Consider the following 23,548-nt stretch of genomic DNA (forward strand, 5'->3'; position numbering starts at 1 on the left):
CCAGATTTTGTTTTTGAATCCAGTCTACTAATCTATGACATTTGATTGATGAGTTTAAGCCATTTACATCAGGGTTAATACGGATAGGTGGCAGTTTGGTCCTGTCATTTAGCAGTGGCTTGTTTATTGATTAATCTTCTGTTATTTTACTGGAATGTTCTTCACATTTACCTTTTTTTTAAAAAAAGATTTATTTATTTTTATTGCAAAGTCAGATACACAAATAGGAGGAGAGACAGAGAGGAAGATCTTCTGTCCAATGATTCACTCCCCAAATGACTGCAATGGCCAGTGCTGCGCTGATCCAAAGCCAGGAGCCAGGAGCTTCCTCCAGGGCTCCCATGCTGGTACAAGTGCCTAAGGCTTTGGGCCATCCTCAACTGCTTTCCCAGGCCACAAGCAGGGAGCTGAATGGGAAGCAGGGCTGCCGGAATTAGAATCAGCATCCATATGGGATTCTGGCACTTTCAAGGCGAGGACTTTAACCTCTAGGCCACCACGCCGGGCCCTACCTTTGGTTTTGGTAGGTGCTGTTTTTCTTCTCTGTTAAGAGAACATCTTTGAGTATTATTTGTAGGGCAGGTTTGGAAGAGGCATATTCTTTTAACTTTTTTTTTTTTTTTACTATGGAAGAATTTTATTTCATTTTCAAAGAAAAGGAAAGTTTCGCTGGGTATGTTATTCTGGGTTGACATTTTTTTGCTTTTAGAATCTGGGATATGTCACTCCATTCTCTTCTGGCCTGTAGAGCTTCCTGTGAGAGATCTGCTGTAAATTTAATTGCCATCCCTTTATATGTCAATTGATTTTTTTTCACGAGCACATTTTTTTTTAAGATTTATTTTTATTACAAAGTCAGATATACAGAGAGGAGGAGAGACAGAGAGGAAGATCTTCCATCCAATGATTCACTCCCCGAGTGAGCCGCAACAGGCCGATGCGCGCCGAAACGAAGCCAGGAACCAGGAACCTCTTCCAGGTCTCCCACGCGGGTGCAGGGTCCCAATGCATTGAGCTATCCTAGACTGCTTTCTCAGGCCACAAGCAGGGAGCTGGATGGGAAGTGGAGCTGCCGGGATTAGAACCGGTGCCCATATGGGATCCCGGGGCTTTCAAGGCAAGGACTTTAGCCGCTAGGCCACACCACACATTTAAGGATTTTTTCCTTATGTTCCATTAAGGAGAACTTGATTATCATGCGTTATGGTGAAGATTGCTTTAGGTCAACCCTGTTGGGAGTTCTATGCCCCTCCTGGATGTTACTTCCCAATCCTTTCTCTAGATTATGGAAAATTTCCTTTATTATTTCATTAAATACATTTTTACATCCAGATTCACTTTTTGCACCTTGTGGAACTCTCATACCTTTTATATTTGGCCTTTTAATAGCGTTTTTCAGTTCTCGAATACTTTTTTTAGCTTGACCCAGCTCTGCTTCCAGCTTTTTGCTTGTTTCCCCTTGGTGACAGGAAGTATCTTCCAATTCTGAGATTCTTTCTTCTGCTTCATTCATTCTAGTTTGGAGTCTCTCCACTGTACTTTTAATTTGCTCTACTATGTTCATAATTTCTGAGATATCAGCTTTAATTTGATTCATTTCCTGTGTGACATATTCCTTAAATTCCTTGAACCCCTGCTTTACATGCTTTTCATTGTTGATAAGAAGCTTTATAACAAGTGTTTTGAAATCTGCAACCCCATTTTCTCGATGTCTTTCACAGTTAACTCTGAGGTTGGCAAAGACTTTTGTTTCTTTGGGGGGGAGTCTTCAATAATATTCATTGTGCCTTTGTCTCTTCTTTCGCTGTTGGTTATTGTACTTCTGGATAGCATATTCTTCTCGTTAGGGCAAGTTTCCAAGCTGTGCCATCCACAGTTCTACAGTTCTATTTTATTTATTGTGATTGGGACCCAGGTGTGTTTGCAGCCACTTGTGTCACTCCCTCCAGTGAGTTTCAGATCTGGGCTCTTATATTAAGCTTCCACCATGGTCTGTGTAGTCCAGATCCTGCCTCAGCACTCCATCTACTGTGATTCCACACTATTGTTGCACCGTTGTCTGTACAATGTTTTTCTGGTTCCTGGCAGTTCCCAGGATGCTAGAGCATGTGCAGCTTACAGTTGTCTAAGCCTTTGCCACACAGCACAAAATGGTACCTGATGTGAAACTTGGGTAGTTCTTTATCTACTGGCCATTAGGTCTTAGAGCTACCTGGACCTATTTTTGGGTGAAACCTTAAGGATGCCACGTTGCTGCAAGTCACTGAGCCCGAAATGAGTTCGTTCCCAGCACAGTGCATGCGCAGTCCCTTTCCATAGTCCTTGCCTTCCTACACAAGATGGCGCCCAATTCGGCTCTAGTGGGGTTTTGGGCTATGATAACCATCCTGTGCCCACACCACCTGTTTGGGATCTTCTGCTCTCTCTCTGCTCCTGGTCAAATCAAACCAACCAGCAGGATGGGTACTTCTCTGTCTGGTTTCACCTCCTGAGTTCCTGGTGAACACCCCCGGCCACCTGTTTGCTGGTGGAGTTCTGGCTGCTGGCGCTATTCAAATCACTGCTCACTGAATGCTGCTGGCATATCAGGTCACTGCAGCACCACACTGTTGTCTCTGCTGCTTTCTGTCTGTATCAGTCTTTAGGTGCCCCTCTGCTGTCGGTCTGTCCTCTCCGACTTCCTGGAATGTGCCCTCTCTGCTTCACCCCTGCTGATTTTTCTCCATCTGTTTAAACATGTCCTCACCCCGTTCTGCCATCTTGATTCACCCAAAAACAAATAAATCTTTAAAACAAGAGGCCACAGAGCTCGGCACCTGGTACAGTGGTTGAGATGCCATCTGGGATGCCCACATCCCATGCTGGAGTGTCCAGATTCAAGCCCCAGCTAGCCTTCCTCCCTCCAGCTTCCTGGGAATACGCACCCTGAGGAGAAGGTCATGGCTCAACCACATTGAGTCCTTGCCACGTACCTATGTGGGAAACCTGGAGTAAGTTCCAGACACCTGGCTTTGGCCTGGCCTAACCATGGGTTTAGCGAATAAACCAGGAGAAGGAATCTCTCTCTCTCTTCTTCAAATAAATAAATATCAGCTAACTAATTTTAAAAGTTGACCATAAATGCATGGACTTATTTCTGGGCTCCATTCTGTTTTTATGATGTTGGTTACTATAGCGTTGTGGAACTAGGAAACCTGAACAACACAGAATGCCAATCAAGTTCAACTGACATCTGTAGAACATTCCACATAACAATCAAGGAATACACATGGGACATTCTCCAGGCTAGACCACAGCGCAGCCATAAAATAAATAGTAACAGCCCAAAAAGAATGAGATCATGCAAAGTAGATTTCTGATCACAAAGTAAATCAGAAAACAATAGAAATAAATTTGGAAAATAGAATAATATCTTTCTAAATAATCTATAGGTAAAACAGGAAATCACAAAGGAAACTAAGAAGGATTTTGAGATAAATTAAAACAAACACATCTTTACAGATATAGATAAGCAATGTGTACAAGAAAAATTGGATAGCTCTTAATTCTTAGAAGAAGCTTCTGCCTCCCAGCTCTGGCCATCGCGGCCATTTGGGGAGTGAACCAGTAGATGGAAGATCTTTCTCTCAGTCTCTCCTCCCTATATATCTGACTTTGCAATAAAAGTAAATAAATCTTTAAAAGAGAGAGAGAGAGAAGAAAGTGCGGTTTCAAGTGCTGAGTGCTGGGTATCCTGTTGAGTGCTCACTGTGTTTAGCAAATTGAACAGGGTTCCACATCCACTTAACCTGACAGCAGACTTCCAATCATGCCTGGGTCACTGCCCGGGTTTTGATCTCATCTGCAATCCAATAAGCGTTGGAGTTCCAGCCAAGCGGCACAGGGCATTTTGGCCCTGTCTGCTTCATTGCATTCTCCCTGGTGTGTTCCCTTCCTTCGGGCATGAAGTTCTTGCCTCTGGTTAGTATTTCTCCCTTGTTCCTGGTTTCAGTGACCTTGAGTAACCTGGAATCTCTTCCGGTGGAAAGAGACTGTTAGAAGGGAAAAGAGAGAGAAACAAAAGCATCTTACAAATGCATACATTATTTTTTAGAGGAAGGAAATGTTTACATCTATTGGAGGAGGAAATCAGATGAGTTCTCTGGCTATATTGTTTTGAAGGCTTTCACTTACTATCAAAATATTAAAATTTCACAAGGAAATCACTAAAACAAAAAAAGACACTTGTTTAACTCATCCATTGATTCGTGGCACAACCACAGAGAGGAACTGTGAGAAACGACTTGAAAAGAATAAATTGAGTGCAGCTGCTCAGTGTGCCTAGGACAGTGAAATACTTTCACCATTTTCAATAATCACATGGAGAGTTTAATGCACATGTTTTTAGGGGAAAAAATGTGTTCTGCACTAAGAGACAAAGTGCATACAAAATGCTCAGAGCAGCACATGAAGGTAACCCCAGAGGAGAGTCATGTGCTCACTCGTCATCAGAACGGGGACAAGGTCCGTGCAGTTACCCACTGCACCACTCCACAGCAGTGACGCTGAGTCATCACTCCAATGGTCCAGATGCATCTCACGGATGGAGTACTCATCAAGAAGAGGCAAGAGGGGCTGGCCCTGCAGCAAAGCAGGTGGAGATGCTGCTTGTGACGCCAGCACTCCCCCTCACTCTGCTGGCTAGAGTCCTGGCTGCTCTTCTAATTCAACTTCTTGCTAATGCACCCAGCAGGCAGCAGGTGGCAGTCCAGGCACTTGGGCCCTTGCCACCCATGTAGGAGTGCCTAGCTCCTGGCTTTGGCGTGGCCCAGCTCTGCTAGTGCAGGATGTGGGGGGTTGAACCAGCATATGAAACATCTCTCTTCATCTCTTTCTATCATTCTACCTTTCAAATAAATAAGCAGTTTTATTTTCTTTAAAGTAGGCAAGACAGTATTGTGGCATATCAGTTAAAGCTGCCTCCTGAAATGCCAACATTCCTATAACGGTGCTGGTTCTAATTCAGGTCCCTGCTAACATGCCTTAGAAAGAGCAGCAGAAGACGGCCCAAGTGTCTGGGTGCCTGCACCCACAGGGAGACCCAGAACAAACTCCTGGCTCCTGCCTTCTGTCTGCCCCAGTGCCAGCCATTACAGCCTTGTGGGGAGTGCAGGAGCAGATAAAGGATCTCTCTCTGTCTCTCCTTGACTCTCTTCTGTCTCTCCCTCTCTCTGTCTCTCTCTGTCTGTCTGTCTCTCTCTCCTTCTCTCTAAATCTTTCAAAACAATTTTTTTTAATAGGCAATAAGCCCGGCAGGATGGCTTAGTGGCTAAAGTTCTCACCTTGCATGTGCCAGGATCCTATATGGGCACCAGTTCATGTCCCAGATGCTCCACTTCCCAGCCAGCTCCCTACTTGTGGCCTGGAAGAACAGTAAATGACGGCCCAGCAGAGGACAGAAGATCTTTCTCTCTGTCTCTCCTCTTCTCCATAAATCTCTTTCCAATAAAAAATAAATTTTTTTTAAATAATAATAAATTTTTGAACATCACGTTTTATTCCTAAATACATACGATGTCTATTACATTTGCATGACTATTAAAGCATGTTATGGGGAAAAAGAAATAAAATAATTCTTTTTTCTTTTTCTCTTCCATCCTCTGGTTCACTCCCCAAGTGATCACAATGGCTGGAACTGAGCCCAATCAGAAGCCAGGAGCCAGGAGTTTCTTCTGGGTCTCCCATGCAGGGTCCCAAAGGCTCTGGACTGTCCTCAACTGTTTTCCCAAGCTACAAGCAGGGAGCTGGATGGGAAACGGAACAACAGGAATATGAGCCGGTGCCCATATGGGATCCTGGAGCATGCAAGGCAAGGACTTTAGCCACGAGGCTACTGCACCAGGTCCAATAAATTACTTCTTGCGAAGAATGAAGATGTGATGAATTTGTCAACTTCCGGAAGCTTTAAATTCTAGTGAAGATTAGCACGCCACTGGGGGTTGAGGGGGTATTAATATTGGAATTCAAACAAAAGGTACTTTTTCTATTAAAATATTATCTTTTTTAGATTTATTTATTTTTATTGCAAAGTCAGGTATACAGAGAGGAGGAGAGACAGAGAAGAAGATCTTCTGTCCACCAGCTTACCCCCCAAGTGACTGAACTGGCTGGAGCTGAGCCAATCCAAAGTGCAGTCTCCCATGCAGTACAGGGTCCCAAGGCTTTAGGTTGTTTCGACTGCTTTCCCAGGCCACAAGCAGGGAGCTGGATGGGAAGCAGGGCTGCCGGGATTGGAACCAGCACCCATATGGGATTCTGGCGTGTTTAAGGCGAGGACTTCAGCCACTAGGCCACTGTTCCGGGCCCTAAAATAATATCTTCGAATGATGCAAGTATACACAATCTTGGCTGGCTTATTGACATAGCAAGCTAATCTTCCTACTGCAATACCAGTCCATGCCCCAGCTGCTCCTGGAAAAACGAATTTATACAGGAAGAGAAGACCAAGAGAAAGATCCTCCATCAGCTGCTTCACTCCCCACGAGTGAGCCAGTCAAGCCTGGTACATTCATAAGGGATGCCGGCGTCTGCAGGTGGAAGATTAGCTATTATGCCGTCCCCCAGCAATAAGCTTGATGGAAAGGAAGAAGGGAGGGAGACAGAGGGGGAGGGAAGAAGGCTCCCGGGAGCAGAAAGAGATGAACTGCTGAGTGGTGGGGATGAGCCCAGCTCCCACAGGAGGGAAACCAACAACAGCAAGTCACTCTCCACCACCTTCAGACGTGAGCTCTAATAAAAGGCACCACGGGGACCCAAAAACTGGAAGACCCAGTCCCTCCCAGAGCCCATCCTTTAAGTGGTAGTAGGTAGGTTTCATTTTTTAATTTATTTTATGTTTGATGATGTTTACACAGTTGAGGAGGCTGCACACCTGTGTGGACCACTGATTAGGGTGGAAGGGTTTGAGGAGTAGGGGAAAGTAGATGAGAAAATTGCTTACATTTTTTTTCTTCTTGTATCCAGAGGAAGTGGGGAGAGACGGGGATGCTCCCAGCATCCTAATCACATCAGTGCCCAGGGATGGGGACAGTCACCTGATGTCATCCCAGAGTCCCCCATTTGGCGCATGCACCAAGGGTACTGCTTAAGTGGCTTTGATAGTTCTGAGATGCTGTTACTCTCATTGTTCCAAGGTTGAGGAAATCCTACCAAGGTCCATCAGCTGACATAGTCCAATAGTCTCCATTCACCCAGATACTTGCTGTCAAAGCTTGGCCAGGAGAGTTGTTCAATTTGTCCTGCCCTCCATCTTGTGCCATGATACTAAATGTCCTCTACAGGCACAATGAACTGTCATGTCCCCCATGCGCATCTGGGCATGCCCAAGCTTCAGCAACTGAGGAGGCCCAGTTCTGACACATGCACTCCATGGTCAGACCACAGATCCTGTGACTTTCCCCGTGGTTGGGGTTTTGACTCCAGCGGTCCAGTTGTGGGGATCCCCAAAGAAACCTTGCCTCAGGTGAACTAAACCTGGCTCCTGTGTGCCAGCCATTAACTGGTCAGGCTGGCAGAAGGTGAGTGTCTATTGGCCTCTACCGCCATCTCCTGGCCTTGTTTGGTACATCCACATCAAGGCGACACATGGGCTCCTTCCAGCCCACAGTAATTCAAAACGAAGCATGATTGTTGATTAGGCCAAGATTCTAGCGGACTTCGGGCGTTCTGGCTGCTATGAGCATAACAAAATACTCAGGTCAGCTAATTTCTAAAGCAACAGAAACTTGTTTGTTGCTGTTTTACAGAATAGCCAATTGAAGGTTAAGAAGCCAGCAAGTGTGATGTCTGCTCACTCCCTTGGTTCCAAGAAAGTACCTTCTTGGATAAACCCTGTGTCTTTACATGGCAGAAAAGCTGGGGGAAAAAAAGACAAACTCACTGGGTCCAGCTGAAATGAAAAACCTATCCCCTTCATAAAAATTCCAAAGGCCCACCTCGCCACTCATCTCACCAACATTCCAGCCCTACCACTTCCTGTTAAGTGGCAAAGGACAGCCAGCCCAGTTGAGCTCTTGCCTAGAGGTGCAAATGTCTGCATCCTGCGATGCGCTGGCCTGGGTACCCATCCCAGCTTGGGCTCCTGCCTACTTCAGCTGCTGATACAGACCCGGGGGAGGGGGCAGGTAAGGGCTCAGGTGGTAGAGTAGGTCTCTCCACTCCCTGCTCCCAGCTTCAACCCCTCTCGGTGCTGCCTGTTGCAGACATTTGGAGGGGGGAGTGGAAGTACCTGCTCTCCCTTCCTCATAAACAGTAATCTAAAAACAAGTTGTGGGGCTGGCTGTCGGTTCCACTGGCTTCTCCTTCACCTCCAAGCACCAGGATCCCATATGGACACAGGTTCATGTCCAGGCTGCTCTACTTCCCATTCAGCTCTCTGCTTGTGCCCTGGGAGAGCAGCATAGGATGGTTAAGCCCTTGGGACCCTGCACCCATGTGAGTGACCCAGAAGAAGCTCCTGGCTTCTGGCTTCAAATCGGCTCAACTCCAACCACTGCAACCATTTGGGGAGTGAAACAGTGGATGGAAGATCTTTCTCTGGGTCTCTCCTTCTTTCTGTAAAATCTAACTTTCCAAGGCCTGGCGCGTGGCCTAGCACCTAAAGTCCTCACCTTGAACGTGCCAGGATCCCATATGGGTGCCAGTTCTAATCCCAGCAGCCCTGCTTCCCATCCAGCTCCCTGCTTGTGGCCTGGGAAAGCAGTCGAGGATGACCCAAGACCTTGGGACTCTGCATCCACATGGAAGACACAGAAGAGGATCCGAGCTCCTGGCTTCAGATTGGTGCAGCTCTGGGCGTCGTGGCCACTAGGGAAGAGAATCAACGGATGAAACTAAGCCCAAACTAAGCTGATCTGAAGCCAGCAGCCTGGAACTTCTGGGTCTCCCATACAGGCGCAGGGTCCCAAGGCTTTGGGCCATCCTCTGCTTTTCCATGCCGTAAGCAGGGAGCTGGGTGGGAAGTGGGGCAGCTGGGACACAAACAGGTGCCCATGTGGGATGGTGGCACATGTAAGGCGAGGTACTGAACTAGGTCCAAAAACAATGCATTTTTTTTTTTTTTAAGAATCTGCTTCTATCATTTACTAGCCTGATAACTTTGGAAGTTACTTTTTTCCTGCTTTGGTCTCTTCATCTGTGAAAAAAAAAAATACTTCACTCACCAAGAGTTATAACAATTTCATAAATTGAAGGATGTAAGCCCTCACGTGGGGCCTAACTAGCTTGAGTTTGTAGCTGGTGCTGGAGCGCGCCCTGGCTGTGGGAGGACCTCTTGGCTTCAGCAAGACCTCACGCTGCCCCCTCCCACCTCTCCCTTGCCCACAGGCACCCTCCTCCTCCGAGCCCAGATCAAGCGTGGGTCCAAACTTTGCCTGAAAAATCTAGTCAGGGATATTGTCCCCTTGTGCAACAGGCTGGGTACCAGGAACCACAGAACCCCCGGCAAAATTAGCATGTTGGAGACATACAAGTGTTGGTTTGGGGAAGAGGTTGCCTAGGCAGGCCAGTCACGTGGTGCCGGGCTATACCACCACTGACCTTCTTGGAAAGCCTCACCCAGGCTGTTGAGGTGCCCAGGACAATCTGAGTGGGCTGCTCTGCCACCTGTCAACAGACCTCCCTGCTGATACCCCGGCACCAGGCACAACCCAAACCTCTCGGGTGCCCTAGCAGACTGGGTCCCCAGAGGTGCAGCGCAGCGTGGGACCCAGTCTAGGAACCCACTTCCTCTGAGCCAACAGCGGGGGCGGGGGGGCGAGGGAAGGGAGAGGTTGGGAGGGGCAGCAGAAGGGCCCTGCTGCAGGCCAAGGGCAGCCACGGCTGAGTGGACAGGGAACTCTGGAGCCAGCGCAGCCCCTCAGAGGGGTCCCAGTACAGCCAAGCCATCTGGGCCTTCGACACCTGCCCGTGAAGCAGCCATCGGGCAGTGGGCATACAGCCCTCGTGTACCTCGGGCAGTCCCTGAGGAGGCTGATTGCTGCCCAGGGCATCTTTGAGGCCTTGCTGAGATGGCAGAGGGGTCTGGGCAGGGCATCTCAAAGGCGACCCTGCAAGAGTGTGCAGTGGGGAGGAGTCCACGCTGTGCCTTGGTCTGTGTGAGTCTGTGACCGCAACCTCGTGCACTTGTCTGGATGGCCGGACACCACCAGCAGGGAAGGCCCAGCAAGTCCCCGGGTGTGTCCATGTCAGCAGGTCTCCCCTCCAGCCTGGCACAGGCCTCCACAGAGTGTTGGCACACACACTGTACCAGGAGGAGACACCGAGGTTGTGTGGATGGCTGGCGCGGGGCCAGGTTCTGGAGAGGCCTGGAGCCCGATATGGTGAGCCCAGTGGCTTGATCCCTTGTCTTTGGATCAAGTCCATTACCATGACATCTTCTACAGGACCACACATGAGACTTCAGAGTCCACGCCCAGCAAGTGCAAATCCAACTTTATTAGCAGAAAGGAATGGCAAGTTGCACTGGTAATTTTCCCCACTCGCCCAGCCCAGCAACAGTGCCAAAGGAAGAGGGTGTGGGGAGGGAGAGAGACAGAGACAGAGACAGAGACAGAGAGAACACAGCAGGTAGGGCAGGACTGAGGGAGGGAGGGAAAGAAGAGGGAATTGCAGGGCCCAGGGTCTGAAAGAAGAACCCAGCTGGGCTGGGAGGGAAACAACTCAAGACTCCACGGGCCAGGCAGCCAGCAGGGAGGGGAGCGGAGTAGGGAGAGAAGCAGCGAGGGGTGGGGTGGTGCAGGGCGAGGCTGAGGCCTAGAAGGGCAGCTCCTCCTCCACAGGGATGTTGATGATGATGTCCATGTCTGGGGTACACCTAGCAGCAAACAGCAATCAGATGTGGGGGTGTCAGAGTTGGGGTGGGGCACAGGCTCGGGGCAGCCCTGCTCTGTAGAACTTGTTCAGAACTTCCTGGGGAGCCCATCCCAAAACGCAGCCTGTGCCCGGGAAGCCCCTCTGCACACTCACACACATGCACACCCACGCACACACATAACCAAAATGTTAAAATGGACAAGGACGGGAATGCTGGCACAGCATGCTAAGCTGCAGTTTGCAACAGCTACATCCTATACTGGCACACCAGTCAGGGTCCTGGCTGCTCCTCTTCTGATTCAGTGCCCTGTGGAGGCACATCCTGGGAGGAAGCAGGTGCGGGTTGAAGTGCTGGGCCCCTGACTCGTGTGGGAAACCCTGATGGAGTTCATGCTCTCAGCTTCAGCCGGGCCCAGCAGTGGCTGTTGCAGCCATTTGGGCAGTGAATCAGACAAGACAGGAGATCTCTCTCTGTGTGTTATTCTTTGAAATAAACATATTTAAAAGATTTGTGGGCCCGGCGCAGTGGCCTAGCAGCTAAAATAATTGTCTTTAGCTCTCCGGGATCCCATATGGGTGCTGGTTCTAATCCCAGTAGCCCCACTTTCCATCCAGCTTCCTGTCTGTGGCCTGGGAGAGCAGTCGAGGATGGCCCAAAGCCTTGGGACCCTGCACCCACGTGGGAGACCTGAAGGAAGTTCCAGGCTCCTGGCTTCAGATTGGCACAGCACCGGCTGTTGCGGTCACTTGGGGAGTGAATCAACGGACGGAAGGTATTTCTCTCTGTCTCTCCTCCTCTATATATATCTGACTCTGCAATAAAAATAAATCTTTTTTTAAAAAGATTTTTATTTATTCTTATTGGAAAGGCAGATTTACAGAGAGGAGGAGAGACAGAAAGATCTTCCATCTACTGGTTCACTCCCCAAGTGGCCACACCAGCTGGAGATGAGCCAATCTGAAACCAGGAGCCAGGAGCCAGGAGCCAGGAGCCTCTTCCAGGTCTCCCATGCAAGTGCAGGGTCCCAAGGCTTTGGGCTGTCCTCTACTGCTTTCCCAGGCCACAAGCAGGGAACTGGATGGGAAAATGGAGCAGCCAGGACACAAACCGGTACATGCAAGGTGAGGACTTTAGCCGCTAGGCTACCGCACCAGGCCAATGACTTATTTTCATTTCAAAGGCAGAGAAAACAGAGCAAGAGCGACAGAGAGATCTCCTAACTACTGGTTCACTTCTCAAATCACCGCCACAGCCAGGTCTGAGCCGGGAGCCTGACCCTCCATCCAGGTCTTCCTCATAGTTAAGCAGAGATCCAATATCGGAGCCATCACCTGCTACCACCCACAGTGCACACCAACAGGAAGTGGGAGCGACAGAGGAGCTAGGCTTTAAGCAGGCACTAGGACATGGGACACGGGCCTCCCAGTGACATTGAATCCTCCGCACCAAGAGCCCGAACCCCTCCGCTACCCCGGACGCTGCGATGAATCCTCCAGCACACCACTCTGTAAGCTCGGCTGGAAGTCTCAGCCACACCCCGCCCAGTCAGCCCAGTGAGTTCGGGAAAATGGGTCCCTGTTGCTGAGACAGCCGGCATCACCAACTACGTCTGCTTGTCCTTCCGTGTTCTGTGCCAGTCAACGTGTGTCCATCCTCCAGACCCTGAGTGGAATGCCACACTGCCAGGGAACCCATCCCTGCCTGTCCTAGGACATGCTCTCCTGGGGCCCTGTACCCGCCACCACCTCCCCCCAACCTCACCACCCACAGCACCACCTGGACTTTGTGCTGGGTCCCTCCAAGGCGCCCCAGGGGCCTGGGTCATGTCACTCACACAGGGCCTGGCCCTGTGGTTGGTCAGTGCAACAGTCTTTCCCTTGAAGGAAAAGGAGAAGGGACAGATGGGTGGGGGGTGGGAGGATGAATAGCAGACCCCAGTGCTGTGATGGTGTCTGGCATCTTGAGAGAACCCACTGTGGGGCCTCCCGTAAGGGAGGGAAGGTGGGAAAGCCTGTCGTGTGTCTTCCGGGCCACTCGCTGCTTCAGCTCAACTCTCTCCATCTGCAACGCAAAAGCAAGGGGGCTGCACCTGCGCAGCTGACATTTGGAATCTAGAAACTTGGAATGCCTTTACCCAGCATTTCTGACTCAACCTGCTGCATACAGGGGGGAGGCCCAGAAACAGGACCCAGAGCAGAACCCAGTGGCGAGCCAGGCCTCCTCACACACCCACACACACACGCCCAGCTCCAAGCTCTTCCTTCCCAGAGCCCAGAGCACCCACAGCAGCAGCAGCAGCAGCAGGTCACTTACTTGGGTGTCCGGAGCAGAATGTCCTCAAATACAATCTCCCGGGGGTTCCACATCTGGGCCTGCAACGCCCTCACCTCAGTCCTCAGAACAGGTATCTGTCTCTTAAACTCTGAGATAAACTGAGACGGAGGCACGGGTGGAAGGTGAGAAGCCTGCTGGCCCCCACCCAGAGAATAAGACTACCCAGAGAGGGGCCAACGCTGTGGCAGAGCAGATAAAACTGCCGCCTGCAGTGTGAGCATGCCATAAGGACATGAGTTCAAGTTCCGGTTGCTCCTCTTCCCATCCAACTCCCTGCTAATGTGCCTGGGAAAGTCGCAGCAGACGGCCCAAGTAATTGGGCCCCTGGAACCCACACAGGAGACTCAAAAGAAGTTCCTGGCTTTGGCCTGGCCCAGTTCAGCCCTGCCCTGGCTATTGCCGTCATCTGGGAAGAGAAACGCGCATGTAATCTCACTAATTCTGCCTTTAAAAAAAGAAAAAAGACATCTATGAAAATAGAATAGACTTGGTCACAGGATAGACCTGGCTTCCAAGCTGGTGTTGAGGAAGGTGAGGGGGTAGTGGGGAACAGATGGCAGGGCCTGCTCCCAAGACAGGGCAGCAACAGCAAGGGGCGCTCACAGTGAGGGCACACAAGAGGGTGAGGCCAGGAGAAGCACCAGGTCAGGGCAGAGTGGGTGGAGAGAGCAGGCAGGGCTGCTAACAGGTCCCAGGCAAGGGGCTGTTGGCCAGCACTGACCTTGGCCCCAGCTGGGTGCTGAATGACGCGGGTGGGTGGGGAGTCACCCCCAGCCACCCCAGGCCACCGCCCACAGCTCCTAGTGATGTCTCCCACACACTCCCCCCCGCCAACACACACACACACACTCCGCAGCTCCCTCCCGCGGAACAGCAGCCGCCTCACCTCTCGGAACCTGCTGGAGCACTTCTGCATGAACCTGTTCTCCAGCATCTTCCGCAACAGCTCCTCTTCGTGGGGACGCTGGGTTTTCTGCAGAGCAAAGGAGCCGTCTGGTGCCTGGAGTGACCCGGGAGGCAGGATGCGGGGTAGGGAAGACAGCGGGCTGAGGTGGCAGGGAGGACAGAGAGGCAGGGGACAGACCCTCCACTCCTCCACGCAGCCTGCCACTTAACCACTCACCGCCACCAGCAACCTCAGAGACCTTTGGTGCTTCTCTCGGATCTTGGCCCACACAGAGGTCAAGATCTGCCTGCGCATCTTGCTGAAGTCATTCAACTCGTCCTAGGGGAGGGCCACAGGGTTGTCAGCACGGCCTGTGACTGGTTGGGTTGGGAGTGGGGTAGACGGCAGAGGCAGGAGGTAGGAGTAGGGGCAGCCCTACCTGCTGGTGTTCCTTGGCTTGCTGCAGCTGGCGCCCGAGGCCGGCAATCTGGACCAGCTTGACGGGATACTCGTGATCCATGTATGTGCTCAGGAAGTGCACCTGGTCTTGGATCTTCCAGTTCTGTGCATCCAGATGTCGCACCTGCTGCTCCAGGCCTGGAAGAGGGGGAGGGAGGACAGAAACAGGATCTGCCCTCAGGAATTTCCCCAGGGAGAGTCCTGGAGTGACCAAGTTATCCTCAACCAATGGCCTGGGGTCCATCCCACTTGAGGCTGGGAATGGTGACCCCCTCAGGAGGCCAGGCAACACTGTGAAGGGAAGTAAACAGGGAGTAAGATCCCTCTGGCCAGTGGCTGGGCCCTTGCAGGAACCTGGAGCCCTCCCCTCCACACACACTCCTGGGGAGGGGAGACCAGCCCGAGGGGGTAGTGCCAGCTCCCAGGACTTAACCACAGCAGGACTAACCTGACGTCAGTACACCCTCTTCCCTGATCAGGACCCCCAGAATCAGAGGCCGCCTGTTTCCCCTGCCCCCAGCCACCCAGGAGGGCTCTGATCTACTTGGTGAAGAAACCACAAGCCAAGGGGACAGACAGAACCAGGAGACCCGGCCTTGGTCCAGCCACACGAATGAGAGCCAGGCTGGAGCTCCCCTCCGCCAGCTGCTTCACTTCTCTTAGCCTGTTTCCTTGTCTGTAAAATGGGAGAGAATGAGAGTATACCCTGCCCGGGGCCTGCAGAGTGCAGAGTGAGCCATTAGCTCTGCCCAGAGCAGAGAGGGAGAGGGGTGGGATTCTCACAGCTTATCTTGTGCTTTTCCTGGTCTTGCCATTCCTGAAACTCAGCCTTGAGCTGCTGCAGCCTCCTCTGGTTGGAGTACTCCAGGATGTTGACGACGCTCTGCAGGAGGGTGGGCACTGCTCACCCTAGTCTTGCAGCCTCCCTGGCCCAGCAACCAGCCCAGAGAGCTGAGGTCCAGCGGGACTGTCCCCTCTCTTACTGTTCCCACTCCCCAGCTAACAGCTTTGTCACATACCTAACACACAGGCTCAACCCAGGAGCCAGTCACTGCTTGTCATGCTCATCTCAAATGTCACCATGGTGCACAGATGTCACCAAAGAGCTCTCTGAGCCACGCCCTCTCTCATCTCAGGCTTCAGGTACCTTTCCCCCACCTGGAACGCCTGCCCAGACTCTGCCAGGCAAGACCTGCTCTATGGGTTCCTGGCCAGGTAGCCCTTTCCCCAAGCAGTCTTCCTGATTCTGCATGTTTGGGTCACAGGCACACACGCACACACACACACACAGCTTCCAGTCTGTGGTCCCACCAGAACTAGCATCTGTCTCACTGACAGCTGCTTTCTAGAGACCATTAGGAGATGCTTGGGATGAACACCTCAAGTGTAAACAGACCCTGGCCGGGCTCAGTCCCTCCCTGCTGGGCAGCCTGTGTCACTGAGCCCTGTTTGCTGGCCCTGGATGCCAGGAAACCCTCCTGCCCTCTGCACCCATTGACCGAAAGGGACGTGGTGCAAAGAACAGGGATCGCGTTTTCCGACATTCTGGGCTCCAATCTCGAGTGTGCCCCTGGCCAGCCAGCTCGGGCCTCTCTCGCCTATTCGCGGGGGTATGGGGGGCTCCCGGTGTGTCCCAAGCTGGGGCAGCGGTGAATCGGCAGAGCGCCGGCCGCGAGCGGGCAGCAGGGGGCGCCCGAGCGCCGGGCTGGGCCTCACTGCGAGCGTGTCCTGCTGATGCAGCATCTCCCGCACGCTCAACGCCGTGCTGTCCTCCATGTCCTGGATGGTCCTCATCAGCTCCTCATTCAGCTTGGACAGGAAGTGCTCCTGGTTGCTGAGCTCCTGCAGTGCTGCCCGTCGGTTCCTGAGCATCGTCTGCGTGAGGAGGGAGGAGGAGGCGACACTCAGTTGGGTTTGGCCAAGGCCTCCGGGGACCCCGCGGGACGCCAGCCCCGTGGAGGCCTCCTCTGGAAGCGCAGGGTGGCAATTCCCCATTGTCTGCTGGTGGCCGGTAGCTGGGCGCCTCTTGGCCTGCTCGGTGCGTGCACCTCATATATCAGATGCCCCTTTCGGATCTGTGAGAACTAGAAATAACAACAAGCGCCCCTGCTAAGAGGGACAGTGGCAGTCTGAGGGAGAAGGTAGGAGGTCTCGCAGGTGCTTCGCCAGCGGCAGACCTTGACAGTGGCTGTGCAGGCGGCACACACGCTGTCAGCTCCTGCTCCTGGAGGGCAGACTCTACCTGCTGACAGGTAAAGCTGCAGGAGGCTCAGAAAGCTTGAAGGGCACACCCAGAGTCACACAGCCACCAGGTGCTGGCGCTGGAATTGGAAGGTGGCACTTCTGAGTCCCAGCGTCTGTCTGTCCACTACACTGGAATTTTGGGTGAGCTTAGAACTAACTGCAGGGTGTGGCTGAGTCCTGCAGTGAGTTAAGACCTGGATGTTAAGTGGAAAGACAGAGAGATTTTCCATGTGTGAGCAGATGTGCAAAGGCTGGCTGTAAGCCTTGCACTGAGGTGTTCCACTTGGGCAGCAGGTTCATTCCCTGGAAATCTCATGCCGTCAGGATGCTCCTTGAGAGGCAAGATAAAACAAAATTCTGATTCTTCTGCTAACACTTCATTCAACCGGCTCTGGCCCCAGCGCTGTGCAACCCAGCGCTAAGCCGAGATGACAGGCAGAGGCGCCAGCTGCTGGGAGAATGCAATGGGTCCTGTGGCAGAACCCCCCACCCAGACCTTGGGACCCGTGGGAAGACGCCGCTCGCACCCTAGTCAGCCGTATTTGGGCCTGGGTCTTCCCTCCATCTGTGGTCTCCCTGGCGAATGGGTCCAGGTGGGTCCTTGGCTGGCGTGTTGCCGCCATGGTGGGCTTGCGGTATGACACTGAGGACAGACAGGAAAGAACAGGGAGAGGTGAGGGCACCGGGAGGGCTGTGACAAGAGGGGCTCCAGTTCTCAGCCCAGTGCAGTCACAGAGAATGGAAGGGGCTGGTGGGCCCTGGGCTGAGGGCAGGGCCAGCCCAGGGGTGCGCAGTGATGATGGGAACATATGACGGAGGCAACCGAGCACAGGGGCATCCAGAGAGACACAGGCGTTTGATGCAGTGCCCACCCAAGATCGTCATTGGAGGTTCCTAGGTTCAAGTCCTGGCTAGGCATCTGACTTCAGTTTCCCACTAAGGCACACCCTGAAAAGTGGAGAGTCACCCCCTCCGCCCACAGGGAAGACCCAGACAGAGCTGCAGGCTCCTGGCTTCAGCCTGGCCCAGCCCTGGCTGTTGCAGGCATTTAGGGAGTCAGTCAATGGATGGGGGAATCCTTATTACCATTCCAATAAAAATAAATAAATCTTTTTCTTTTAAAAAGTATTTTAGAAAGATAAACTGTTTAAGACATTCTTATTCATCTGTGTAAATTACTGAAACTTTTTTTTTTTTTGAAAGGCAGATATACAGAGAGAAAGAAACACACAGAGATCCTCCATCCGGTGGACCATCGGGCAAATGGCCACAACAGCCGGAGCTGAGCTGATCCGAAGCCAGGAGCTTCTTTGGGGTCCCCCACTCGGGTGCAAGGTCCCAAGGCTTTGGGCCATCCTCCTCTGCCTTCTTAGGTTACAAGCAAAGAGTTGGACTGGATCAGAAATGCAGTAGCCAGGACATGAACCAACATCTATATAGCTTGAGGCAAGAGGATTAGCGAATTGAGCCACTACATTGGGCCCAAACTTTTAACAGAACACAAGACTCCCCACATTCGGGAAGTTTCTTTCTTAGATATAAAACAACTATATCAGGGCCCAGCACGGTAGCCTAGTGACTAGAGACCTCACCTTCCATTTCTGGGATCCTATATGTGCATCAGTTCATATTCCTGCGGCTCCACTTCCCTTCCAGCTCCCCGTTTGTGGCCTGGGGAAGCAGTCGAGGACGGCCCAAAGCCTTGGGACCCTGTACTCATGTGGGAGACCCGGAAGAAGACCCAGGCTCCTGGCTTTGGATCAGCTCAGCTCCAGCCATTGTGGCCACTTGGGGAGTGAATCAACAGACAGAAGATCTTCCTCTCTGTCTCTCCTCCTCTCTGTATATCTAATTTTCCAATAAAAATTTTAAAAAATAAATCTTAAAAAAAAAAAGTGTTGCTCTCGTGGGAGTAGCCCTCCTGTGTCTGTTGTGTAATTAAGTTTTTATTTTAGCCCAAGTCGAGAGACACCAACAGAGAGGCTGTGTGTGCCTTTTACTCCATTTCCCCAAGGCACCACAGCTGATGGAGGGACAGTGCAGTGTCACCACCAGGGTGCTGGCAAGAGGTGCAGCGCCCCCACAGCCGTCCTGTCTCCTGCCCCCTCCCCCACCTTCCGTCCCTCCCGCCCCTCCCCCATCACTGTACTCCATCATTTTGTCACTCCCGGAAGGCTACATAGGTAGAATCAGACCACACATCACTCACTGTTTACAGCGCAGCATTCTCTGAAGACGCACCCAGTGTGCCAACAGCTCTTTCCTATTGGGTGCTGGGTGGCATTCCACAGCGGGGTGCACAAGGATTTCTTTTCTCTTTTTTTAAGATTTATTTATTGTTATTGGAAAGGCATATATACAGAGAGGAGGAGAGACAGAGAGGAAGATCTTCCATCCAGTGATTCACTCCCCAAATGACTGCAATGGCTGTTGCTGAGCCGATCTGAAACCAGGAGCCAAGAAGGAAAGCAGGGCTGCTGGGATTAGATCCGGCACCCATATGGGATCCCAGCACGTTCAAGGCGAGGACTTTAGCTGCTAGGCTACTGTGCTAGGCCTTAAATTTATTTTTTTAAGATTTATTTATTTTTATTGGAAAGGCAAATCTACAAGAGAGAAGGAGAGACAAAGAGAAAGTTCTTCCATCTGCTGATTCATGCCCCAAGTGGCCACAACGGCTAGAGTTGCACCAATCAAAGCCAGGAACCTCTTCCAAGTCTCCCACGATGATCCCAAGGCTTTGGGCCATACTGCTCTCCCAGGCCACAAACAGGGAGCTGGAAGGGAAGTGAAGCAGCCTGGGCACAAACAGTGCCCACATGGCAAGGACTCTAGCCACTAAGTCAAGACACTGGACCCACCTCTTAGATTTACATGTTATTTTTCTTTAAGATTTATTTTTATCTTTATTGCAAAGTCGGATATAGAGAAAAAGAGAGACAGAGAAGAAGATCTTCTGTCCACTGACTCACTCCCCAAGCACCGCAACTGCTGGAGCTGAGCCGATCCGAAGCCAGGAGCTCTTCCAGGTCTCCCATGCGGGTGCAGGGTCCCAAGGCTTTGGGCCATCCTCGACTGCTTTCCCAGGCCACAAGCAGGGAGCTGGATGGGAAGTGGTGCTGCCGGGATTAGAACTGGTACCCATATGGGATCCCGGCGCATTCAAAGAAAGGACTTTAGCCACTAGGCCACCACACCAGGTCCATGTTTGTTTGTTTAATATTTTATTTGTGTGAAAGGCAGGGTTGAAGTGAGGGAGAGATACACAGAGTGAAAGAACAAGTCATCCATCCACTGGATCACTTTCTACATGGCCGCTGATGCCCGGAGCCTGGAGCTCCATCTGGCTCTCCATTGGGTAGCAGAGGCCCAAGCCCCAGAGCCATTCACAATGGCTTTCCCAGGCTCATTAGCAAGTAGCTGGATCAAAGTGCAGTAGCAGGGATTCAAGCAGGTGCTCATTTGAGATGTTGTTGTCACAGGCGGTGGCTTACCTACTGGGCAACACTGACACCTTTGATATGTGTAAGTTGTGAGACTTTAATCAAGGTTGGCTTTTGGGGCCGGCACTGTGGCCATTCACCTGTAACCTCAACACCCCACTGGGGTGCTGCTTGGAGTCCTGGCTGCTCTGCTTCTGCTTCAGCTCCTTGCTAAGACACCTGGGAAAGAAACAAGTGGCGGCCCAAGTACTTGGACTACTGCACCAATGTGGGAAACCCTGAAGAAGCTCTGGGCTGAGGCAGCCATTTGGGGAATATGAGTGAACAGGTGAGTGGAGGATCTCTCCCTCTCTGTAAGTCTGCCTTTCAAATAAATAAATATTTTTAAAAAAAAAATCAGAACCTGGGCACAGTAGCCTTGCACACATGAGGATCTCATGTGGGTGCCAATTTATGTCCTGGCAGCCCTGCTTCCCATCCAGCTCCCTGCTTGTGGCCTGGGGAAGCACTCCAGGACGGCCCAAAGCCTTGGGATCCTATACTCATGTGGGAAACCCGGAAGAAGCTCCTGGCTCCTGGCTTTGGATCAGCTCAGCTCCAGCCGTTGTGGCCACTTGGGGAGTGAATCAGCAGACAGAAGATCTTCCTTTCTATCTCTCCTCCTCTCTGTATATCTGACTTTCCAATAAAAATAAAGAAATATATATAGTTTTTAAATCAGCCAGGCTTATTTGTATGGCTTTGCTCCCTTTTCTTACTGGGTAGCACAGAGGGTGAGGTGGCATGCTAATCTTCCATCCTCAGCCTGGTGCTGCTCCATGTCCCTGCTGGCCATTTGGCTCACAGGGTTGGGTGAGCAGCACATCTCCCAGTCCCCAACCGGCAGATAGTACTGGTGCAGTTGGGCAGTGAGCTCAACCTCTGCTTTCGCTCGGCAGTAATGAGCCTGAGACTGGGTAAGGAGAACCTGTCCCCGCCTCCCGCACCTGCACTGGTCCTGCTTGCAGCTGTCAGAGGAGCACCCCCAAGGAGCTGGGTAGAGGCCTCCCCCCAGGAAGCTAAACTCCAGCCTCCACCAGGCAGAACAAATGGTGAGAAGTGGAGCCACTCTGCCATTCAACCCTTGCACCCCCCACCATCTTCTACCAGGGGCCTCCAGGGATGTAATGACATGCACACCTTATGTGTACAAGTTCTAGAATCTGTGAGGCACACTCCCAAACAGTAAAGGAGTGCTACACAGCACATGTTAGGAAAGGGGCCTGTTGAAAAATGTTCCAGGCCTTCCAATTCCTTAGAGCACCAGGACCAAGGTGGAGAGAGACATGGATTCCAAAGTGATGAATAGGAGGTCAAGGTTTGAACCCATGTCCACCTGAGCCATGGTCTCCAAACGCCCTGGAAAGCATGACCACCACAACACAGCCGAGACCGTCCTGTGAATTCACCCAACTACATTTTCCACTTCCTGGAACCACAGCAGGCAATCATGGGACAGAGTTACAGCCCCTGGAACCTGAACAGAAGTGTCACTTCAAGTCCAAACCTGCTGAAAAACTGCCCATTAGGTCACTGGGGTTGCTGCTCTCTCTCCCCGCCCCTTCTCCAACAGAGGATGGACATTAGGACACAGCGGGAGCCAGGAGGCCAAAGGGGCTGATTCCCAAAGGACTCTGCAGGACAGGTGCCCCACCTCTAGGCCCAGAAATGACCCTGGACAGAAACGGGAGGTGCACTTCTGCACCAATGCTCAAATCTGGAAGTCCCTAGTTACACTACCCTCACAGCAACAGTGACACGAAAATCCCTGACCCCCACACCAACCCCCAAATGCTTCTGCCCACCTGGCTGGAACTTGGCGAAAGTCTTGATTTTGCTTTTATTGTGGCCACCGCTGCCAGCTTGTGGTTGGAGTGGAGGCAGAAGAGGGGGCTTGGTTTTCTTCTTCGACCACTGTAACAGAACATGACCCTATCACACGACACCATCCATCACCAAGCAAGGAGTTCAAATCCAAGCCCCACCTTTCAGAGACATCTGGGACCTCCACCAACCGACACCCTTCCTGAGCCTCGGTTTTCTCATCTCTGAGGTGGATTTAATCATAAACCCTAGTTCTGAAGACTTGCAAAAGAATTCCAAGATATGACACTTGCAAAACACATTGTAGGCTCTCCACAAACTGTGGGGTTTCAGGGTTGTTTTGTTTTGCTTTGCTTTTTAATATAGCTAGAAATTACTGAGCGCATCTAGGCAATGAGGTGCCAAGCGTTGTGAGAAGCAGAAGGAACGGAAAAGACCCAGTCCCTTGGGAAAAGACCCTTGGGAAACCAGAGACCTGCGACGAGTAACACAGCAGCACCATTTACTCCTACACGCTGACGAAGCTGCAGGAAAATGCTAACGAGGCTCGCATCCCACTGCAACTGTGTGCCTGGACTTGCGGCGGAGCGCGGGGCGGGAGAGTAGGTGCCTGCTGGGTCAGCAAGCCCCTTCTTCCCAACCCTCCAGCACTCACCAGAACCTGCAATTTGCGGGAGGTGGAGTGCGTCTCAGAGGGGCTGGGTCTGCAAAGAATCGGGAAGGGAAAGAACTTCCATCATCGCCAGCCCCCGCGACTGCGAGAAGTAACTTTGAGACCCACGTGGAGTCTGGAATAGGAAATGGCCAGTTGGGCGTCCCCAAATCCCGACCCGAGCGGGAAAGGGTGAGTGGGCGAGGCTTTGGGGCTGTAGGCGGGGCCAGGACGGGGCGGTGGAGAGGCTAGCGGAGGGGACCACGCATGCGCCCCGCCACCCTGCAAGGCGCCTTTTCACCCACTTCTGGATGCTGTTCGCCATTAGGGAAGATGGAAGAAGCGGCGTCAGTCCGGGAGGCCCTGAGCTCCTGGAGTGCCTAACGGCTTCTCCACAACCCTTGTCTCGGCGTGGATCTCGTAATGAACGGGCCACTCTAAAAAGTTCCCAATTCAACACACTACTGGCCTCCGTCTTGGTCTCCAAGGAAACGCGATCCAAGGACACTACGGATGGCCTGGAGGGACTGACCTCTCCAGGCAAAGCATGCGGCCCACTTGCTGTCTTCGCAACCTTGTTTTCAAATACCCCTCAATTTGACCTGCCTGTAATCCTAAAAAGTCACATATTTCTCTGCCACTTCCTTGTCCAGCTCCACTCTTGCCTGGTGGCTTTACTCAACATTTCAGTGGGAAAATCATAGTGGGTTCCCAGGACAATGGTTCAACAGCTGAATCCTCGCCTTTCAGGCCTGGGATCCCATGTGAGCTCCGGTTGCGTCCCGGCTGCGCCGCTTCTGTTCTAGTTCCCATTG

The 23,548-nt window shown here is 51.9% G+C and overlaps 1 protein-coding gene across 2 annotated transcripts; it reads right to left on the reverse strand.

The window, feature by feature from the left end:
* Window positions 1–5,363: 5,363 nt before the first annotated feature.
* C22H20orf96 (chromosome 22 C20orf96 homolog) lies at window positions 5,364–23,177 on the reverse strand. Of its 2 annotated transcripts, none has more exons than XM_058679540.1 (11): window positions 23,039–23,177; window positions 22,737–22,785; window positions 22,063–22,171; window positions 17,303–17,418; window positions 16,248–16,406; window positions 15,315–15,414; window positions 14,512–14,669; window positions 14,310–14,411; window positions 14,073–14,159; window positions 13,166–13,284; window positions 5,364–5,475 (listed from the first exon to the last, which is right to left on the reverse strand). In XM_058679540.1, the coding sequence occupies exons 1-11, from the start codon at window positions 23,056–23,058 to the stop codon at window positions 5,391–5,393; spliced, it is 1,104 nt and encodes a 367-aa protein (XP_058535523.1). In that variant the 5' UTR covers window positions 23,059–23,177; the 3' UTR covers window positions 5,364–5,390. The 2 variants fall into 2 exon arrangements, with proteins under 2 accessions (XP_058535523.1, XP_058535524.1); XM_058679541.1 differs by lacking the exon at window positions 5,364–5,475 and adding an exon at window positions 10,544–10,852.
* Window positions 23,178–23,548: the final 371 nt, after the last annotated feature.

The sequence above is a fragment of the Ochotona princeps genome, chromosome 22 (genome assembly GCF_030435755.1).
Source record: "Ochotona princeps isolate mOchPri1 chromosome 22, mOchPri1.hap1, whole genome shotgun sequence".
Taxonomy (NCBI): domain Eukaryota; kingdom Metazoa; phylum Chordata; class Mammalia; order Lagomorpha; family Ochotonidae; genus Ochotona; species Ochotona princeps.

What these genes read in the sequence shown, in the direction of transcription:
- C22H20orf96 (XM_058679540.1), bottom strand. Translation starts at nt 23,058, where the DNA reads ATGGCGAACAGCATCCAGAA. An exon ending in CTCTGAGGTTGCTGGTGGCG is followed by an intron (nt 14,160 to 14,309) that starts GTGAGTGGTTAA and finishes TTTGCTCTGCAG; the next exon opens with AAAACCCAGCGTCCCCACGA. An exon ending in ATTCTGCTCCGGACACCCAA is followed by an intron (nt 5,476 to 13,165) that starts GTAAGTGACCTG and finishes TATTGGAAAGAG; the next exon opens with ATTTATGGAGAAGAGGAGAG.